This window comes from Perna viridis, chromosome 5 (genome assembly GCF_037379345.1).
Source record: "Perna viridis isolate PV_CMFRI_1.1 ecotype Kerala chromosome 5, ASM3737934v1, whole genome shotgun sequence".
Taxonomy (NCBI): domain Eukaryota; kingdom Metazoa; phylum Mollusca; class Bivalvia; order Mytilida; family Mytilidae; genus Perna; species Perna viridis.
The window spans coordinates 12,146,301-12,166,809 of NC_142449.1; the positions used below are offsets into that span (position 1 = coordinate 12,146,301).

General features: G+C 33.9%; 1 protein-coding gene across 5 annotated transcripts; it reads left to right on the forward strand.

Moving 5' to 3' along the window:
• The first annotated feature begins 1,092 nt into the window (after positions 1-1,092).
• LOC148616055 (uncharacterized) lies at positions 1,093-18,554 on the forward strand. Of its 5 annotated transcripts, none has more exons than XM_088582695.1 (17): positions 1,093-1,205; positions 1,958-2,051; positions 2,515-3,355; positions 4,734-5,335; positions 6,297-6,453; positions 6,782-7,564; positions 8,336-8,520; positions 9,514-9,670; positions 12,334-12,416; positions 12,761-12,812; positions 13,065-13,180; positions 14,587-14,742; positions 15,194-15,397; positions 15,723-15,823; positions 16,094-16,259; positions 17,848-18,011; positions 18,320-18,554. In XM_088582695.1, exons 3-17 carry the CDS (start codon positions 2,923-2,925, stop codon positions 18,453-18,455), a joined length of 3,495 nt encoding a protein of 1,164 aa, XP_088438821.1. In that variant the 5' UTR covers positions 1,093-1,205; positions 1,958-2,051; positions 2,515-2,922; the 3' UTR covers positions 18,456-18,554. The 5 variants fall into 5 exon arrangements, with proteins under 5 accessions (XP_088438821.1, XP_088438823.1, XP_088438822.1 ...); XM_088582697.1 differs by having other exon boundaries at positions 1,151-1,205; positions 1,958-2,007; XM_088582696.1 differs by having other exon boundaries at positions 1,169-1,251.
• The last annotated feature ends 1,955 nt before the right edge of the window (positions 18,555-20,509 follow it).

Sequence of the window (20,509 nt, forward strand, 5' to 3'; positions counted from 1 at the left end):
TATATAATGCAATGAGGAAACAGCCATGAAATAACCAAAACACTAAAACCAATATTGCATGGGTAAGCTCCGCCTCTTTGGGAAAAGATTACGCCTACAAAAAAGCACACATACAAATGTCAATTTTATTAGGTTTCATATAATAAAATACAAATCTTTAAATCTCTGCAGGTTTTCTTTGCCAGACAGAGAACAAAAAATATAATGTTCTATTGTTGCCGACGCATCTGCTAATGATATATCTTCCTCGACATCTTGAAGAACCTGCAAAACAGTAAACAATCGTTTTAAAAAAATGAAATATCTATATTTCCAAAAATTAAGGGCCAATATAGGGCATATAAATGACATCACATCGGAGAAAAATTTTACCGATTTCCGATCAAAAGCACGGGTATTTTGGGCATGGACCCCCCCCTTTTTTGGGTCCCAAGGTAAAACAATAAAATCTTTTCACTTGCGGAACGTGTGGATAGTAGAAAAGGTATTGTAATCGACTGGTTATGGAGTTTTGAGACTTGTTATATGCCTACATATTGTAGAAAATTGTAAATATGGAAAAATAAATAGATTTTTTTTACATTTTGGCCAAAAAAAGGGGGTCCATGCCCCGAATAGTTGTGTTTAAAAGCCTTCAAAAAGACAAATAGCGTAAATCAGTCTAATTCAATTAAAAAATACACACCTGAGAGAGAACCAAATCATCGCTTTCTACATTTTCAATGTCAAGCCAAAAATTCTGTAATTATTACAGCTAGAAAAAAAATCCAAATTTGGCATGTTGGTAGATACACGTTTGACGGACTCGTATATTTTTACCTGATTTTTATGTGATCAAACACAAAGCGTGATCCAATTATGATTGAAGGTACCACCACTCAAAATCATTTCAATTAAGGATCGAGGGTTTATCCTAGTATTATTTGATACTGTTTTTGTTGATAATTTAATGTTTACTAATAATATTCCTAACTTAAATTGAAAATAATAACTTTTTTGTCTAAAAGTAACTTTTAAAGTCATTAGAAACGGCAATAAACAACAGGATTCACTTTTCCGCCTCAACTAAACGAGAACGCGAGTTCTATTATTCTCGTCGAGGTTTCTGTCTGATCGTACACCCGAAAATATCACCTGAGTTCTATATCATAAACCAGGAACTAATTTTTGTTCCGACATAGAAAATAAAGGACGGGATGACAACGGTAGGTGAACTGACAATTTAACCCAAATTATCAGTGTATACAGAAGGTACATGTATATTAAATGGGAATTTGAAGGCTTCCTTTCATTTTTTTCTGTGATATTATAAAAAAGTAAGAGAAATTGCACGAATAAAGATGTATTTAGGGTTATGATACAATTTATATTACAATTTGTACCTTAACATTCAGAACGGAAAACCAGTATGCGTGGGCATACATGCAGGTAAGTATCCTGATGACTATTGTTTAGTTTGTGCATTGCTCACGTATACTGGTAGTGTGCTACGTCAATACCGAATTAAATTGTGCACAAAATATATTTAATGTACGCATTATAGGTGGGTTCAAGGCGATGGCGGGGTGCCCCTTTGTTTGAAAAAAAATGGTTGGGGTGCCCTTTTTTGTTTGAAAAGTTTGCTTGATTATATCGAAAAAAGTGGAAATCACTGGAGGCCCTACTCCTTTAGTTAGTCAGCAGCCCATCCCCTCTTTATAGAATTTCTGTATCCGCCATTGTCATATTATGTGCTGAATGAATCTAATAACAAAATATTACCTTAGTAAGCATTACTTAAACTTGGCTTGTTGGAATTCTGTGTGGAGAGGGTTTAGTATGTAGTATGTTGATGTTGGTACAGGCACGAAACCAGACATGTTTTTCTGCTCTTTTAATCCATATGATAGGACCTTTGAAATATGAACATGCATATTTACATGATACAAATAGAAATTGCGTTTTTTTTTTATTTTAGGAGAGTCAGCAACGGTCAGTTGTATGTCAGCGTCACATGAAGTAAAGACGGTAATTGAAATTTGAAACGCCAGCATTGTCATATCATTTGCAATGTAATTATATGCTATTAGTTTAAACAACTACATGTACATACAAAACAGTCATATATCATATACTAATGTATAGGAAGATTCTTTCTTAAAACATAAATGTATGTAAACTATACACATATACCCAAAATAAGTGCCACAAACCGTCATGGACATTATTACGGACCCAGTCAAATGATTTGAGAACAAATCTTGGTAAGGATCAGGCAAAATGGGAAAACATTTTGAAATATGAATGTCAAAACCCCACAGGTCTAACACTGAAATAATTCTTCTCTTTTAGGAATTTGATCCCTGCATCACTGGGGCTATTTGACATTTTTCATTGGAATGTTAAAAAAAAAGGGTTTTTGATAGAGTTCATGGAGTTGTCTGTCTATAAAATGTACAATGACTATATAAGGGTTTCGTATATTTCGTTTAGTCCAAGCTGACATAAAGAAACAAATATTTTTTGTTATTTAAGCAAAGCGGACATAGACCCGGGCGATAGCTATTGGTTTACCATTCGACAAAAGAGTCATTGGCAACTGGTAACAACAAAATAAAGGAACGGCGAAATAAAGACCAACGGTAAAAGACAGAGACAACAATCATATAAAGATGATCACAAAAATGGTTTACATTGTAGCAATATTCGTAGGGAAAAATCCGAAAATTCTGAAAAGGTCATCTGAACAGATAGTAGAGTAGAGTGTTGTTAGATAACCGAGGATTCTGAAAAGTTCATCTGAAAAGACAGTAGAGTGGAGTGTTGTTAGATCTTACAATCAGTGACTAACTGGAACAATTGAAAGGTCTAATTTTAATTAGATTGCTCATGTATTAACAACGTATCAGACATACTTGTTATGCAAAGACAAGCAACTTAATCATGGCAGAGTCGTATGAACCAACTGAAGAGGAGCTACCTTACGCGGTGTTAGAATGTTCAAATAACTACCCACCACTGCCACCACGATTGTTGACGATACCCAAAGAGTTTCACCGATCACAGACCAGTTTAGTAAGCTCTCTATCTATTTCAACCTACCAGAATGAAAGAAGATCTAGCTTGGAAAACAACAAATCTAGATCTTCATTCACATTGAATAATACTGCTATTAACTCCGTTGAAAACTTTATCCGGCAGCCTAGGGACATTTTTAGGGTGCCTTCAGAAATGTTGTTGTCGCCAGAAATACAATTTGAAAGAACCAAGAATGCTGTTACAGAAAATGCGTTTATGTTAAGCAAAACAATGCATGTATATTCGGAAACATTCAATCGAGGTGTGTTCGTGAAGGCGGAACTCAACACGTCTACTGGTAAGTTTACACGGAAACAATCACTAGTGTGATAAAGTTTTCAAGTAAAATTTAGCATATCATAAAAAAAAACAGAATGCACCTTTTCCTAAAATATTTAAAATTCATAAGCTAAGTTTGTATAAGTAATTAAGGTGTAACAGATGTGTGTTAAGTACATCAAAGTATAAGTGATAGAGATGTGTAGAAACCAGTCATAATACGCTATGATCAACGAAGCATATACTAGTAATAGTAAATAATAGACAGTGCAGACCAATACTGTGAATAACAGTTCTGAATTTCAACATCTAAACACACAATAACCGAATCATTTTATAATACTTTACATACTACTAGCATTTAAAGCTGTAACTTGCTTATGATGGTATAAAATACTATGATTTTAGTCTGTATAACTTCTATGCTCCGCCTTTGTTGTTTTCTCGTTTTTGTTGATTTCTAGATCCTTTGGTCTCAGTCTTCGGTATGTAGATGACATTTTGTCTTGAAACATTTATAGTTTCGGGGATTTTATAAATAGTATCTAGTCCAAAGAACTTAACACTACAGACACTGTGAAATCAGCCTTATATCTTGACCTACTCATGACTCTACGAAATTGATGGAAAAGGAAAAATCATGACCAAACTAGCTATATGACAAACACGATGACTTCCCATTCCTTATTGTCAACTTTCCTTTCCTATATGGCAACATCTCTTCAGCACCTGCGCATGAATTTTTTATATATTGCATACGTTATGCCAAAGCTTTTTGAAACTATGCCGACTTTTTGTACTTTGCTAGAATTCTTACAGCCAGGCTTTTGGAACAGGGTTATATGTTTATGCATGATTAAATTCATCTCTACAGAAGTTTTATGGTCGTCACAATGAACTCGTGGGTCGTTATGGTGTATATATCTGCACCATGATAACCAATTTGTTCACCTTGTTATAGTTTTGCTTTCCTTTTCCATCTACCCAGGACGCGACATTTCATGGGCAACTCGGGGGGGGGGATGGTGAAGCTTGCATAATGTACCTAATTGGTGCACCTCATAATGCTTTCAGTTTTTAGTGGAGTCCAGGTTATTGATTTAATTATGTTTCTTTGTACGTTTAATTTTGGCTATTTTCTGTTCTTTGCTGTGTGTGCTTATTTCCCTGTCTAGTCTTTATCCTTGAAATATATTTTTTTATTACTGCTCGAACCTTGGTTCCTTGATAACTCTATACATGTATGAAATAGGTGTAGTCCGGGAATTGGTCCTTTTTTGTAGGATTTTTTTTTGCAAAAATGAGCAAATTATAGCCTGGAACCTATTTTATAACTTTCTGCATCGGACGCCCCTTTTTATTAATTCTTGATTGTATCGTGGTAATTTCTTCTTCAGGTGTTTTGATGAGCAGCTACAATAACTTGGAACAACTAGTGGAAATATACAATAATAATGACGACATAGAAAATGTCGAAAGATCTGAAATAGAAAAACATATTGTAACATCGATCCTCGTAAAATTAAGACAAGAGAGGAATATATATGGTATGTCTCAACTGCTCCATCTTTCAAGCAATATTTTGAGGCCTATCATAGAATCTGCGATACTGGAAGCGACTCTGGAAATGCAACGAAAAGAAATATTCACGATACTAGAAATATGGCTATTGCTGGATGTCCTCTGCATGCTCCGTACCGATTGTTCTCACTCGTCCAACATCTTGTTATCTGTACTTAACTTGCTGTCGGAATTATTTATGAGAAAAAACAGGGAAGAATTCTGTCAAAATTGTGAAAAGTTACAGAGTAATCTCAAAGGAAAAAGACGAAATGCACACGTAACTGTTGTTAAGGATTTTGTGCATAACTTAAATAAATACGGCGACTTGTATCTTTCTGAATATAGTTCTGAAGTTGAAATAGAAAAACGGAAACGATTGTTTGATAAAATGACATTCAGCCAGAAGTATGTTCTTATTTACACTGTACTGAATAGAGTAAGTTGTCCGCCAGTAGCTTTGAAATGTCGTGTGCAGTTTTATTTTAAAAAAGGAGAGCCATCTCGCAAAATTAAGGCTTGAATATACATGTATAGTTTACATTTGATGAGATGGTTCTTACAGGATTTTTTTTATTTAAAAGATATCTTTGTCTCTGTTACCCTATATTGATTTAAAATATTTTTTCTGACCCGCTAATTTCGAAATTCTTATGTAAGCAAAGTCATTTCAATATCTAGTTACAAATTATTTCTGTTGTCTAACTGGGTACCAGATGAAGTGAAAGTTATTTGTCAGATCTTGCTATTGTACTTTCGATCTGATTTATGGACCCATGAAGTTGTACTCATTATAAAGCATGGGATGGACCTTTATATTCGTATAGTCATAGTGGTGTCTTTTTTTTAACCCTCCATATAAGTGTGGTAAACTGCTTTTTTACTGTTTGAAATTGAATTCCTGTCTTTATTTCTACTGTCGACAGTTGTTCATTCTTATGTTTGGTAGACGATGTATTTTGCAAAATTTACATATAGTACTTCAATTGGGAATCTTGGCGAATCATGATATTTATATATTAATAGGACGTCCACGCAAAAACCAGACAGTGGGTGGCACATGACAAATTTTGTTTTAAGACAAATTCATCTATTTCATATCGCAAATGCATTCTTGTTTTTTTTTTAAGAAGAGAAATATATTAGATAGAAGGGAACTGTAAAATTGTTTTCTGTGCCATCTATTGTTGATTTAAATTTTTTTTTATACTATTGGACATTCATAGGACATAAACATTACATTGGAACAAAAAATTCAGTGGGATAAAATTTATCCTGTTCCACCCATATTAGGATCTGCCTGATTTTTATATGGACATCCTCTTAAATGTTTAACAGAAAGGACTGGTAATGGAATCTTTGCGATACAGCTCTTTAATGACAGTGATTTTCGTCTACAGATAATTACGTCCAACGAATGTGACTGCAGTGAACAGTTAATGGAAATCATACCGTTGCTTAATAGTTGGAAAACAAAAAGGAAATCAGGAGAAGTCCTCTACAAAGATCTAATGATTCGATTGGTTACAACTGCCTTATGCCGTCTTTTAGCCAATGGTAATTTGAATACAGTGCATTTTCTTACCTCAACAAAATTGAAATAAGGTTCAGTTCAGTGTAAGATTTGCCACACAAATTCTATATTTTATTCGTCATCATATATATTTATGTTCTTACAAAAACAAATATCTTTTAAGTCAGATTTTTTCAGTTCCTTCATTTCTCTATTTGGAAGTCGTATGACTTTTTCGATATCTGCTATTCAATTCTGGTCAAATTATTAATGTTCCTTGCTTTTTGATATACACTCTGCTTTCTTAATAATTAGGTACCAAAAACTTACTTTTATTTCTAAAATTAAACATTAATATGCATGTCGTTACAGAAAATTTTATTGACCTTCATCCAGAGAGTTTCCTTTGCCAACTGCTAGACGCCTTCGACACGATTTTCATTAACACAAATGTATCTCAGGAGACTAGACTATCTCTTATGGAATTACTGGAACCATTACTGTTAGTTAGCAACCGTGAGGTAGTTATCAGGATTCTGGCTGTTTTTAGAAAGAACTGCAGCGAGTCAGTTCAAGTGGCAAAGCTAATTAACAGCTATGTCAAACAAGAAATACTGCATACTGATATTCAAGTGCGACCTATCAAATGTTTGAACGACGAGGTTCCAACTTGGAAGACTTCAGAAGGGTATAATGTATCCAACAGAAGGAGTGTTACACTCAATTGTCTTGTCCCATCTTTGCATTGCCTTGCAAGTAAAAATGAGCCTGGTAAAAATTGTCAATCTGATCATCATCACTGTCTAGAAGTGCTCCGCCATCTACAGGACACGACTACTCATTGTTCAATATTACAGCTTTTTGCTTATCAAGTTACACCAAAACCTGTCTTTTACATTACAGAGAAAGTTTCAACTTTGACACTTAACGAATTTCTCTTGACAAAACGTAAATCATCTAAATGGTTACCGACGAAAGACCTGCTCACTATTGCGCTCGAGGCCACCGACGCCGTTGAGTATTTACAGTTGAAGTCTGTTGTTCATCGTGATATTACTACACACTCGTTCAGGGTATGTGATAGAGGGTCAAGATTAGTGCTTCATGACTTTTCCTTGGCGCTTATCTTTGAGAATGGACAGCAGGAAATGAAAAGTAAGTGTTCAAGATGATTTTTTTGTCGCATTTAAATGTTGATTTTGTAAACATACATCCTCATTAATTTACAGAAATCATTCTTAATGTCAACTATTGTGAATAAAATAATTTGCTAGAGATTTTGTGGGTACCGACATTTGTACGATGCTCATGTTTCGGCTCCGACAACAAAGTAATAGAATCCACGGTAAATGAAGGATAAAAATTCTTCAAAACCAAACTAAAAAATCAAATAACGACACGAAAACATATTAAAGATCAACATCTCCTGACGGGAGCATGAAATCTGCGGCGGGGTTAAACACGCACTATAAAGCCTTAACCATTCCCCTTTAATGTAAGGTAAAAAAATGAATTGAAACAACAAACACGCCATAAAATTCATTCTATATACATCCAATTCTCCATGAAATCACATAGACAAATGAGATATCCACTTACAAAACGCTCACAGTTACTAATGCTAGCTCAGAACATATTAAAGAACGCTCACAGTTACTGATGCTAGCTTAGAACATATTAAAGAACGCTCACAGTTACTGATGCTAGCTCAGAACATATTAAAGAACGTCAGGTACTAAATAGGTAAGATATACTCCGGGCGGATCCTGATGTTTATAATAGGGACGAAGGGTTCAGTATATTATTTGCTAACTTTTATGCGCATTTGGCACAACACAAAACTGCATTTTAATCAATAAAAATGATTTTCAACCTCTGGACCTCCTGGATTCACAACTGCTGTAATCCAGGTTTCTAAATTTCTAGCTGCAGATACTGATAGTCAGGGGATACCCACACTATGGTCGGCCCCAGAGAGTATTGTAGAAGATAAATACAGCCTAATGTCTGATGTCTGGATGTTAGGGAACCTGATTTACGAGCTTTTTACTCATGGATGTAGACCATATACAGAAATGTATACATTCAGTGTAGAGAAAATATTGCAATATGTAAGTATTCTGACTGATATTGACAAGATTGTTTTGTTAGGTTTTTTAGTCTGATTATAATTGACAAAACAGTTGCTTGTGGGGATTTTTAATGTTAAGGTCCTGATTTTAGGGGTATATATTAAAAGGGGTGTTCGTCTTTCCTTCCTTCCTTCCTTCCTTCCTTTCTTCTGTCTGTTACACAGAGGGTATTCGTCCCTCCTAGGAAATTTTCGTAGAATTTTAATTACTTATTTTCATTTTACATATCCTATTTTAGAGATTTTTCGTCCAGTGTTTAGAAAATATTGCAATATGTAAGTATTCTTTAGCTATAATTAAGCTGAGTATTTTGTAAGGGATTTTTATTCTCGCTATAATAAATTTTGAGGGGTTTTTTTTATTCTCGCTATAATACATCTTGAGTTTTTTTTAATTCTCGCTATAATTAATCTTTAAAAATGTAGTGGGGTTTATTCTGGTCATAATGGACAACCTGAATACCTTTTCAGATTTATTCTGACTATAATTGAAGAAAAGGTCTTATAGCGGATTTTTACTCTGACTATTATCGAAGAGAATACTTTTTCGGATTTAGTCGGACTATACTTGAAGAGAATACCTTGCAGCGGATTTTTATTCTGATTACAGTGTCTCTTGTGGACACGAACACAATGTATCTTTCAGATGATTTTTATACTAGCCATATAATTGAAAAGAATGCCTTATGAAGGTTTGTTCTGGCTATAATTGGGGATTGTAATGTTAAGGTCCTGCAATATTTAAGGATTCAAACTAATGAAAATGAAAAAAAAATAATAAAGTCATGGCAGGTATAAGGTAAAAAGTTAAATTTAAAAAGGCACAATTTGGGAGCAGCAACCAATTTTTAAAACAAAATTCGACGATTGCATCTCCAATTAAAATGAAATTGTTCTTTATACGGTGAACTCTTTTGATATTTGTTTAACATATATTTTCGGGTTTTTATCATATGCATACACTTTGTTTCAGGTTATATTTCATGATTTGTATCTAAAACAATGGTCATGTATGCCTAAAGATGTGTATGGACTGATCAGAGATCTACATCATCGAAAGTCTTCAGAACGACCCAACATTGCAACTATTAAAGACAGACTTAGACTTCTCATTGATGCCGCCAATAAAAGTCAGTTTAAGGTTTTATATGATAATTATGATACACGGACAAAATTATTAGGGCCTCACGAAAAGTGGCGGGAGCCCTATAATGATCACCCCATCCGTCCGTTACAAACTCGTGTCCGGGCTGACATTTTTATGTCTTTCAATGTAGGCTTTTAATGTTTGGCACGTGGGGACGATGTGTGGTGTGACATGGATAGTAGCCTATGACCTTAAACTTTGACCTCAAATTCAAATTCTTGTTTTTTTTCGGTGACAAATCGTGTGCGGGCTGTGACTTTTGATATATGGCATGTGGGTAGATCACCTTAAGACGATGTGTCGCGTACCATCGATAGTGGCATATGCCCTTATGGTATACATAGCATAATTGCCACGTCAGGCCCACAGACGTGGTTTCCAATTCAATGATTTCTAGTTGTTCATGAATTTCAGATGAATTTCATGTGATTTTCACCAAAAATTAGGAAATAAAATTTGTGACTGATTTCATGCGACATTCAGGTGAATTGAGACTTAACGCAATTTCAAAAGTTCATGTGATGCTCGATTCACATAATTTTCATATAAATAAAAGTTGCAGAAGTAGTTGATTTTTTCCATTATGTGACGAATATTTAAGTTGATAAAATATGTGTCAATAATACGTACAAAATACAAATATGTACTTCAGATCATCTCCACGAAGCCTGATAATTACAGCCTTATTTTTATTCAAACGTCCTCTTTTCTACTTCCTTTTCAGTGCAAAACTTACAGAAGGGCAATTTTCACCACAATCATCAATATAATTAATGCAGCTATTTGTGTCAGATTTTCGGACTCCTTTGGTTTTATCCATGTTATAGCATTAATATTTTTGCCAATGCCTCCCTCCCACTTTTCTCTTCATAATGCACAAACAAACTTAAAAATGTCATTTTGGAAGTTTTTATGAAATCAATGTTATTTCTTCGGGGTTTTTAATAGATAAAACTACGAAAATATTTAACATATGGAAATTCAAGAGAAATCCTTTTCCCGCAAAATTTAAATCGCTTGTAACTCAAAAATGAGCCCATTGACTCCTCGTTTTCTTTGTTTTTTATTTTGGCTTCTCATATTCTAGCAGGAAAGATTTGAAAGAAATTCACAACCCTTTGAAATCCCTATTATTCTTGTACTGAACAGGGAACATCCTTAAGCATTTTTTATAAAACAAACAATCGGGATGTCAAACTGCGTGGCTTCGCTTGTGTGCTGATAATTCATTTATTTTTTTTATTTGTCGTACACTTCTATTTACTGTTGTTGTATTTTTTAGTTCGTAGTCTTTTTGCCATTAATTTACTGTAATCAAGGTAGAAAAACTGAATGTAACCATTAGGGCAGTAAAAATGGTAATTTTCAGATTTAAGAACTTAACTCTTTTTGTAATTACCTGTTACCTGTTAAATCAAAGAACTAAGAAACTTAAGCTTCATTTTTTATTGATTTAACTTTTCATTAGTCATTTTTATAACACAGCTTTAAACCAAAAAAATAGATATGAAATGAAATTTAAAAAAAAACTTTTTCTAGGATTTGTTTGACTTTACTCGGCTGATAGGTTTTGAGATTGCTTGTTTAAGTTTTTAGTGTATTGGCAAAACATGCTGCAAATGACGTGTTTTCTTCTTATTATAATTTATTTATTTATTATTATTTACAGTTGTAAGAAGCACAAGACTTCGGTGTAAACTCTTATGTCAATTAGTCTTTCAACTTCCTATTGTATATAAGTATAGAGTAGGATACAACGTACATATGATATACGTATACGCAAAATCATAGTTAAAATAACAGTTTAGAATGTGTGCCATTGAAAATATTTATTAAGATATAATACAACGGAACGGAAAACTCTATATTAGGACATTCAGAATAATCTACCCTCTTTTATTCTTCAGATAACTGCACATGAGGTGCGTCGTAGTTAACGCTGTCACGATAGTATATTTAACTAGTATCTAGCATGCTATGTTTCAACTTACTATGTTCAAAAGGGCTTTGGGTGTAATTTGTATGCATGCATTTTTATTTTGCTGTCATTGCCATTTCATTAGATACGAATTAGAGTATGTATATTGACAATTTGCAAAATAAATTTTCTATTTCATATGCATGGTTCTTTTCCACAACTATTTAATAATTTTAATTATAATTATTCTTATAATTGTTGACAAAATGTGCACGACGTCGTCCTTTATAATTAAAAATCGGTATGCTTAACAGTTTCCTCAGATTTTAAACTTACGTTTAGATAGTGGTCTTTTTTCATTTTAGGTACGCTAGTTCATTGTGCTAGTTTTTTTTTTTTTTTTTTTTGACTTGTACTATTTCATTTTAATTTTGAAAGAACAATCTCTCGTAGTACATGTAAAAACAAAACTTTCAAGCTTATATTTCAAACACAAGTTCTTCATTTGATTAGGAGTACATAAATTTTTGTTTTTTTTTAAATTTCCTGATCTTTACATTATACCTACATGTAGTATGTTAGTGCTCGTTCTTTATTAAACGTGACAAGGTTTCCTAAAGCACAACAATTCTCTTTGGTTCCAACCATGCAATGTAAGAACTTTTCATCTTAATAACAAATAAGCGGAACTCTATACTGACAGCGTTGACATTTGTCTTATTTTTCAGACAAGAAAGTGCGGTTACGTTTCCTGGAAGAAAGTGACAAGCTGTATCCTAAATTTGATGTTGCACAACATTCTGTAGAGAGGGTAGGTAACTATTAATACTTATTAAAACCCGCTAGCTTTGATTTGAATTTTCGACAGGAAGATCAATACGCGAGAAATTTCGTTTGATTTGTGTTGAATGTTCGTTCGATCGAACGTCAAGTTATTTCTATCAACTTTAAGCAGTTCGATACTTAGTTAAATTTATTTTGCAGAAGTGCGATCAATTTTTTATGCAGTTTTAACAAACTCTACACATATAATTTTACATGAAATGCTAGATCAGCAGATTATTACATGATTTGAACTCGTTTTTACAAGAACTTACCAAAATATACCATGAAAACAAGAAAGCAAGAAAGACTTGATTATCATTTTTTATATAGGGAATTCCGGATGTATTTTTACAGATGAAAATAAAAAGTCTTGGTGATGCAGGTAAACTAAAACTAGCCACCTCCCATATATAGAAAATTATAAAATTCTCATAATAATGCAAAAGTCCTCATTGGCTAACTTATATATCTTTAGAACAATTATCAGTTAAATTATAAAGTCTTCAAGTACGATCGAACACCATGCAAATTATTTTAAGGCTTTAAAAACTTTTACTACAAAGATGTACCTATTATTTTTATATCTTTGAAAATCTATCCATGATTTCATAGTGTATGATATTTTGCTATACAGACTCAATGTATGTCTCGTACCAAAACTTGCTCGTGTCTCAGAGAGTTCATACTTCTGCTGAAAAGGTACCAATCACAGAATTAACCGCAGCTGACAGACCTACGGTCGAGAAAAGGGTATGTATTCAATACATCTTTGAATTAGCTGTTGAATAGTCATTGACTAAACACGGGTCTTACCTTTATTTTGTTAATCTTTGAGAAAAAAAAATCGCCCTCCCATTGCCCCAAACTTAATAAATTTTGGTCAAGAAGACATATCATGGAATTTATTATAAATATATATTGATCTAAATTACCATTTCCAATTCCAATATGGCGAAAGCATAATTTTAAAAAGATTTTTATACACCCACAAACAAATCTTCAGGGGTAAATAGAAATTAACCCGTCTGTCTGTCTGTCCGTCCGTCCGTCCGTCCACATTTCTCGTCAGCGTAGCTACTCCTAAACCTCTCAAGGCATTTTGATTAATTTTATAGAAAGGCTGGGTCGTGTTTATGTAGATTGCATGAAGGTATTTAGTTACTGTCTGAGGACTCTGAAAGGAGAAAGTACAATTTAAGGGTTTTTAAAACCTCATCAGCACAGCTTCTTCAAAACCTCTAAAGGAATATTGATGGCATTTTATAGGAAGTTTGGGTATCGTATTTAGATATACATGAAGCTAAATAAATTCTGTCGGAGGACTCCAAAGGGAGATGTTCCAAATTCAGTTTTTTTACATGTTAAAACCTCGTCAGCACAGCTCCTTCAAAACAGCAAAAGGAATTTTGGTGACATTTTATTGGAAGGTTAGGCATCGTGTGTCGATATGCATTAAGCAATATTATAGATACTGTCGGAGGAGTCTAAAGGGATATAATCTAACTTAATATAAGGACTATACATCCTAAAACTTCGTCAGCGCAGCTCCTTCAAAACCGGTTTAGGGATTTTTATGAAATTTTATAGAAATTAAGGCTGGGCATCGTGTTTATGTACATTGTATGAGGGCGGAGATATCTATGGGATATAATCCAACTTAATAAAAGAGCTTTACATATTAAAACCTCGTCAGCGCAGCTTCTTCAAAACCGCTCAAGGAGTTTTGATGACATTTTATAGGAAGGTTTGGCATCTCATGTAGATGTGCATGAAGCAATATAGTTGCTGTTGGAGGACCCCAAAGGAAGATATCCAACCTAAGGGTTTTACAAGTTGAAACCTCGTAAGCCCAACTCCTCCTTAATCACTCCAGAGAATTTCATGAAATTTTATAGTAAGAACGGTATGTAGATTTGCATGAAGGACTTACATGTAAGCAAATGCCGGAGGATTTTCAAAGGGAAATAATTGAACTGATGGGTTATATATTTAACTTCATATTTGAAGAGGGGTATTCTCTTTGTGAGCTTGCTCACAGTACTTTTAGCTTTAGTCTTATGCAAGAAACCCAGTTCCTATCATTACGAAGTGAAGAGTATCATTGACAATGTGGTATCTTAGACTATCTCAGTGTGGGATTTTTATATATACGCCAGACTGGTACCATTCAAGTTCGAGAGCCAATTACAGATAGTGTACTTCAAACTCTCCGTGACCACATGGAAGGTGACACTAGGAAGACAGTTTTAATGATGCCAGCAAGTCCAACATATGTAGAAGGGAGTTCCTTAGAAGGCATTGATCGAATGTTCGTAAGTAAATTCGTTTATTTTGTTACACTGAAAGGCTTTTGTATTTATTTGCATTGCAAAAAACCTTTTCATTATCAATTCAGGCCCTTACCAATCCCGAAAGAAAACGATCAACAGACACACACTTGCATGCTTAAACAATTGAGAACTCTCTCACTGTCCCGGGACTTTTGCAAACATGGGATGATAATTTTCGACTGAAAGTTATATATCAATTGATCTTGACCGTTTTAGATGAATTAGGAAAACAATAAAGGGCATTGTTCTAGTACAAATGTACTTATAGAAAAGGTATCTTAAACTTGTATGAAACCGACGCGACAGGTACCAAATTCCGAATAACCACTTCAATCTAATGCAAGCAATTTACGCTGAATAAAATATAAACTTTTTTTATTCTCAAACTATACCAGATTTTATGAATGTTGGATAAATATGTGTGTATTGAAAGGAGTACGAGATCAATTGCAATGTAAGTGTAGCGGATTTGGCGAATTCACGACAGTTCGGAGACCCATTTGAAGAGTCTGCTAAACAAAGGTATCTAGAAGTGATTCTCAAAATGGCAGAGTTCGTGGAAGAAATGAACAACCGCTCCTGGATTTTGGGATCTATGCGTTGTTCAGACCTTTATGTCACAGAAAATATTGGAAAGGTATATATGATCTCTAATATCCAAGTATGAAGAAAATAGTCTTTAATTTTACTAGTAGCATAGTCCAAGTGCATACAAGGGGACATTAAGTGTTTAAGCACATAGAGGATGTCAGTGTTAATATTTATTTTTTTTTTGTCTATAGGAGGTTTGCTATCCTTATTTAACTCAATCATCGGTTCGTGTAAATACTTCCACTCACTATAGCGAGATATCCATATTTCATTTTCGTGATTTTGAACCTTGAGTTCGACGAAAGCGTTGTGTCATCCGATAGATGAACCCTCCACAATTCATTATATGATGTGGTAGTTCTCATTCACAGGTTGTCTTGGCAAGACTTGGTAAACTGATATGGTTCAATCCTTCCTGTCATTGTGATGACTATATTGTGGCAGATCATTACAGTACAGACTGTATGAGATGGTAAGTTCACCACTTTAGCACGACCCTTTCTATTTAATATTTCGTGTCGAATTCAGAACAATGGTAAAATCTTAATTATGTTTTGTACATGTATCAAGTTAAAAAACTTTTTTCAATACATTTCTACTTTTAAATGTACAAAAGGTTTAAATTCCGACTAAAAATCTATCATGTTGTAAATGTGTACTGATACCCAAAAAAACACGTTTTCCATGAACTTCACATTTCGTTTTAAACATATTGGCGTGTATAATTCACCTTATTCTGTAGGTGCCCTGTAGAGGTTATACAGCATAGACATTTTTCATTTGCCTCAGATGTCTATTCATTAGCCATGACAATTCTGGAGTTTTACACTACACTGTCCCTCCACCAGAGAAACCCAGTAGCGTGTGAAACTGAAGCAGCTCCTTTCCCAAATGTTTCATGTGATAAAGTAAATATATCATTAAATGATTTCTACTGCCATATATATTGAATGTCTTCAGTGGTAAGAGTTGTGATTGCCAAACAAGCTAATTTAGTATACTGAAATATCTGTCCGCCTAAGAATCATGCATGGTTAGACGTAACTAATTTAGATTTGTGAAATGGACGATGATTTTTCTTATGAAGCCTTCTATTGAAATATATTTGAGGTGAAAGTTAACTTATACCAATCTGTGGACAAAATCTAAGTTATATAAGAATAATCAAGGGAACCAAGATTATAGCGGTAATCAAAAGAATGTAATCCACGGACAAAGACCAGACAAGAAAAACAGACATACACAGCAAAGAACATAAAGTAATTAAAATAATACATACAAAGTAACAAAATCAAATATAAGAAATGATAGTGCATTCAATTGATATTTTCTTACGGCTAGAATATTAGAAACTTTTAGTGCATCATCCTTAGCAATAAAAATATTTAATATCTTTGGAACCATAAATCATTACTTGCATGTTTCATCGTTGGTCAGACTTGAACAATTATAATTACACGACTGTCAGAAAAATAATGGTAATAATGCTGTTGTCGTCGTCTGTGGACAATTTTGTTTTTAGACAATAACTTGGGTATAATTACTTATATGGATTTTTATGAATGCCATACTGCAAAAAGAAGACTGGGGTCGGTTTTGAGGGTTGTCACATAAACCATTTAAGAAACAAAGATTTTCTTGATATCCATACAATAAATTGATAATCTTGGAAATTCCCCCATAAGGTGCCATGTTACAAAAGGAATGCTGGCATTGATTTGGAGGTTGTGACTAGAAACCTGTATGAATTATGGACCAAAAGTGACTAGAAACAAGCATTTTAAGGTATCCGGACTATAACTTGACCATAAGTTACTGGATTTATGAAACTTTACCACACGGTACCATACCACAAAAGGAATTGATTTTTGAGGGGTAACTAAACCCATTTAGGAGTTATGGATCGTAAAAAAGGACCAGAAACAAGCATTTTTATTATGTTTGGAAAATAACTTGACCATAAGTGAATTGATCTCCGAAGGAAAGCTGGGATTGTTTTTTTCTAAAACCATTTATGAATAAAGGGACCAAAAAGAGGCCATTTTGATTGTGGTCAAATTCTTATCCTGTTTCAAATATATAGTTGGAATCAAAATTCAGAGCTGCGTATATCTATCTTGAATGGTTTGTCCATGATATTTGTCCCAACTGGTCAAGGATTCAACCTCTGTGGTCAGCTGTACCCAGTGGAGCATTTAATCATGACTATAGACATTATAATGACAAAGCTGTCTGATTTTTTTTTTCTGAAACAGAGCCTTTTTTAATTCAGTACAATAATTTATTAATACTATTACAAATATTTATAAGAAAAAAAGAGGCATTCGATCAATTTAAAGATTTGTTTTCATTTCTTCGTCTTAGTTTTAGATTTTTTTGTTTTTTTGTTTTTTTTTCTCTCTTTACGCTCTCTTTCCTGCTTAATATCTTCCTGAAAAACAAATTTAGGAAGTTATTCTTGGTATCCTGTTAATCATTAAACTTTCACAATTCCAGTTACCAGAGGTTTTATATTCTGATGGAAAACCAGACCAACCAGAATATTGTCCGGATTGGTTGTACACAGAACTTGCAAAATGTCTTAGCAAAGATGTAGAAAAACGACTATCTTGTAAACAGCTGATCAGAGAACTAAAGCAAAATTTGGAATGTATGACTAGGTAAGGAATGAAGTAAAAAAAGACTCATAAATAAACGCAATTTCGATCATTGAAATCTACGTACTTCAATAATCGAGAGCCGCTATCGTATCTAACCATTTCACTAGGCTAGCTGTGTGGTATACATGTATGTGTAAAGCATCCAAATAGTGACTACAGTATTACTCTCTGTGCATAAAATTGACTGATTTGTATATTTCTGCTAACATTCACACATATTTTCGTCAAAGAAATGGTTCTGATTAGTACTCTTTTTTTATGCTCTTCTACTAACTTTTTTTAAGGTGTAAAATATGCTTGTTATTCAGATACCCTGATGAAGAAGAGTACAGTAATGAACCAACAAATGACGGCATTGAACAGGGTGACGATCATTATGAGAAAATTGTTGAGTTTAACTGTGTAAATAGCGATAGTGATTCAGAGTACGAAAATTTTGACTAAACACTAATTATGACATCTCTGTATTGTATTGTGCATGTACAATTAATATTTATCCAAGTAAATAATAATGCAATGTAAAATAAGCATTGTTTAGTTCTTTTACAATAGTGAGTATATTGTACCTATACTAGTAAGTGAAAGTCTTTCACTACCAATAATTTACCAACGTTAAACTTAACACATTTCTATTTTGTGCTGAAACTGTACTGTTGTAATGACTACTGAAACAGTACTGACTTTTACAGTGACGTTACAGTACTGTCTTTTACAGTAATGTTACAGTACTGTCTTTTACAGTAATGTTACAGTACTGTTATTTACAGTAATGTAACGTTACTGTCATTTATAGTACTGTTTCATTACTGAATTTTAAAGTACTGTTCCATTACTGAATTTCACAGTACTGTTTCTTCACTGAAGTTTACAGTATGTTTTCAGTACTGTCTTTTACAACGCATTTTCAGTACTGTGTTAAACAGTACATTTTAAGTACTGTATGTTTCAGTAAGTTTTCTGCATTGTGCTTTACAGTATTGTACTACATTTTTCAGTATTATTAGGGTATTGTTTTTTTTAATGTTTTTCTTTCTTATCATATAATTGACACACATATGAGTTGGATATGAACTTGATCCATTTTACAAATAATTGTTGTTCCAAAGACTTGGAACAATATATGCACACCTGATCTGTCTTCTATACTTAAAAATGTTTTTTATAGGACTGCTAAAATTGCGGTCGTATAATGGTATATGGCACCGCCGTCTTGCCGTCCTTCTCTCAATGAGTTGTACCATAAGGTGTCATACAACAAAAGGAAGGTTGTGGTTAATTTTAGGGGGTTGAAGAATTAGAAGCCGGAAAGAAACCAGAAACAAGTATTTCCCTGTGTATGGACAATAACTTGTATCAGTGTATACATGTACATACCACAAAAGGAATGATAGTATTTATTTTAGTGGTATTGACTAATAAGGTACCAAAAGAGGCCCAAAACATAAAGTGCTACTTAGTTAACTGTTCTCTTTGGATTGTACCACAGGTTGCCATACCACAAAAGGAAGGCTGGGATTGATTTTTGGGGTTGTAGCTCAGACCGTTCAAAAATAAGGGACAAAAAATTGCTAGAAACAAGAAGTGCTTACCCAACCAAAGTACTCAATTCATGTTATTATGTCGTAAAAAGAGGTTTACCCCAACGGTGCACGAAGTCCATATCTGTTGTTGATAAAAGTGTTAGTGCCTACACTACAGGAATACTTAGACCATACCTGTTGTTGATACGACGAGTGTCGGGGGATGCCTATACTACTAGAGTACTGCGTCCATTATATCTGTTGTTGGTACGATGAGTGTAAGGGGATGACTACACTACCAGAGTACTTGGACCATACCTGTTATTGATAGGACAAGTGTTGGGTGATGCTTCCACTACCGGAGTACTTATGCCATACCTATTGTTGATCCGACGAGTGGTAGGGGATGCTTACTCTGCCGGAGTAATTGGTTCATGTCTGTTTTAATGATAATGATGAGAGGTAAAAGATGCTAACCCTACCTTGAACTTGGTCCACACGTTATTAATACGATGAGAGGTCGTAGATGCTTACCCTATCGGAGTACGTATAGCTCATGCCTGTTGTTATACGATGAGAGTCAGAAAGGCTTATCCTACCACAGTACTTATTCCACGCATGTTGTTAATAGGGCGAGAGTAAGGGAAGGCTTATCTTACTGGAGTACTAGGTGCATTCCGATTTTTTTTTCGCGGATTCTAGATAGCTAATTTAATATACTTAATAGTTTTAGTGCGTTGTATTTAAGAGTCTATATGTTGAACGTTATTACTGTCTGGGGCGTCTTCGCTTTTTTGTTACTTTAATACAATAGCTTGTAAATCACAGGTATGGTACCAAGTAAGCTAAGCTGCTTGCAAGCTACATATGTATTGAAAGGGATCATTAAGAAAGTTCCAAAATACATTAATATCAATTCCATTTCTTTGTCGTTTGTTCGGTTTGTTTAAAATAACCCTTGTAATTGTAACAGAGTAT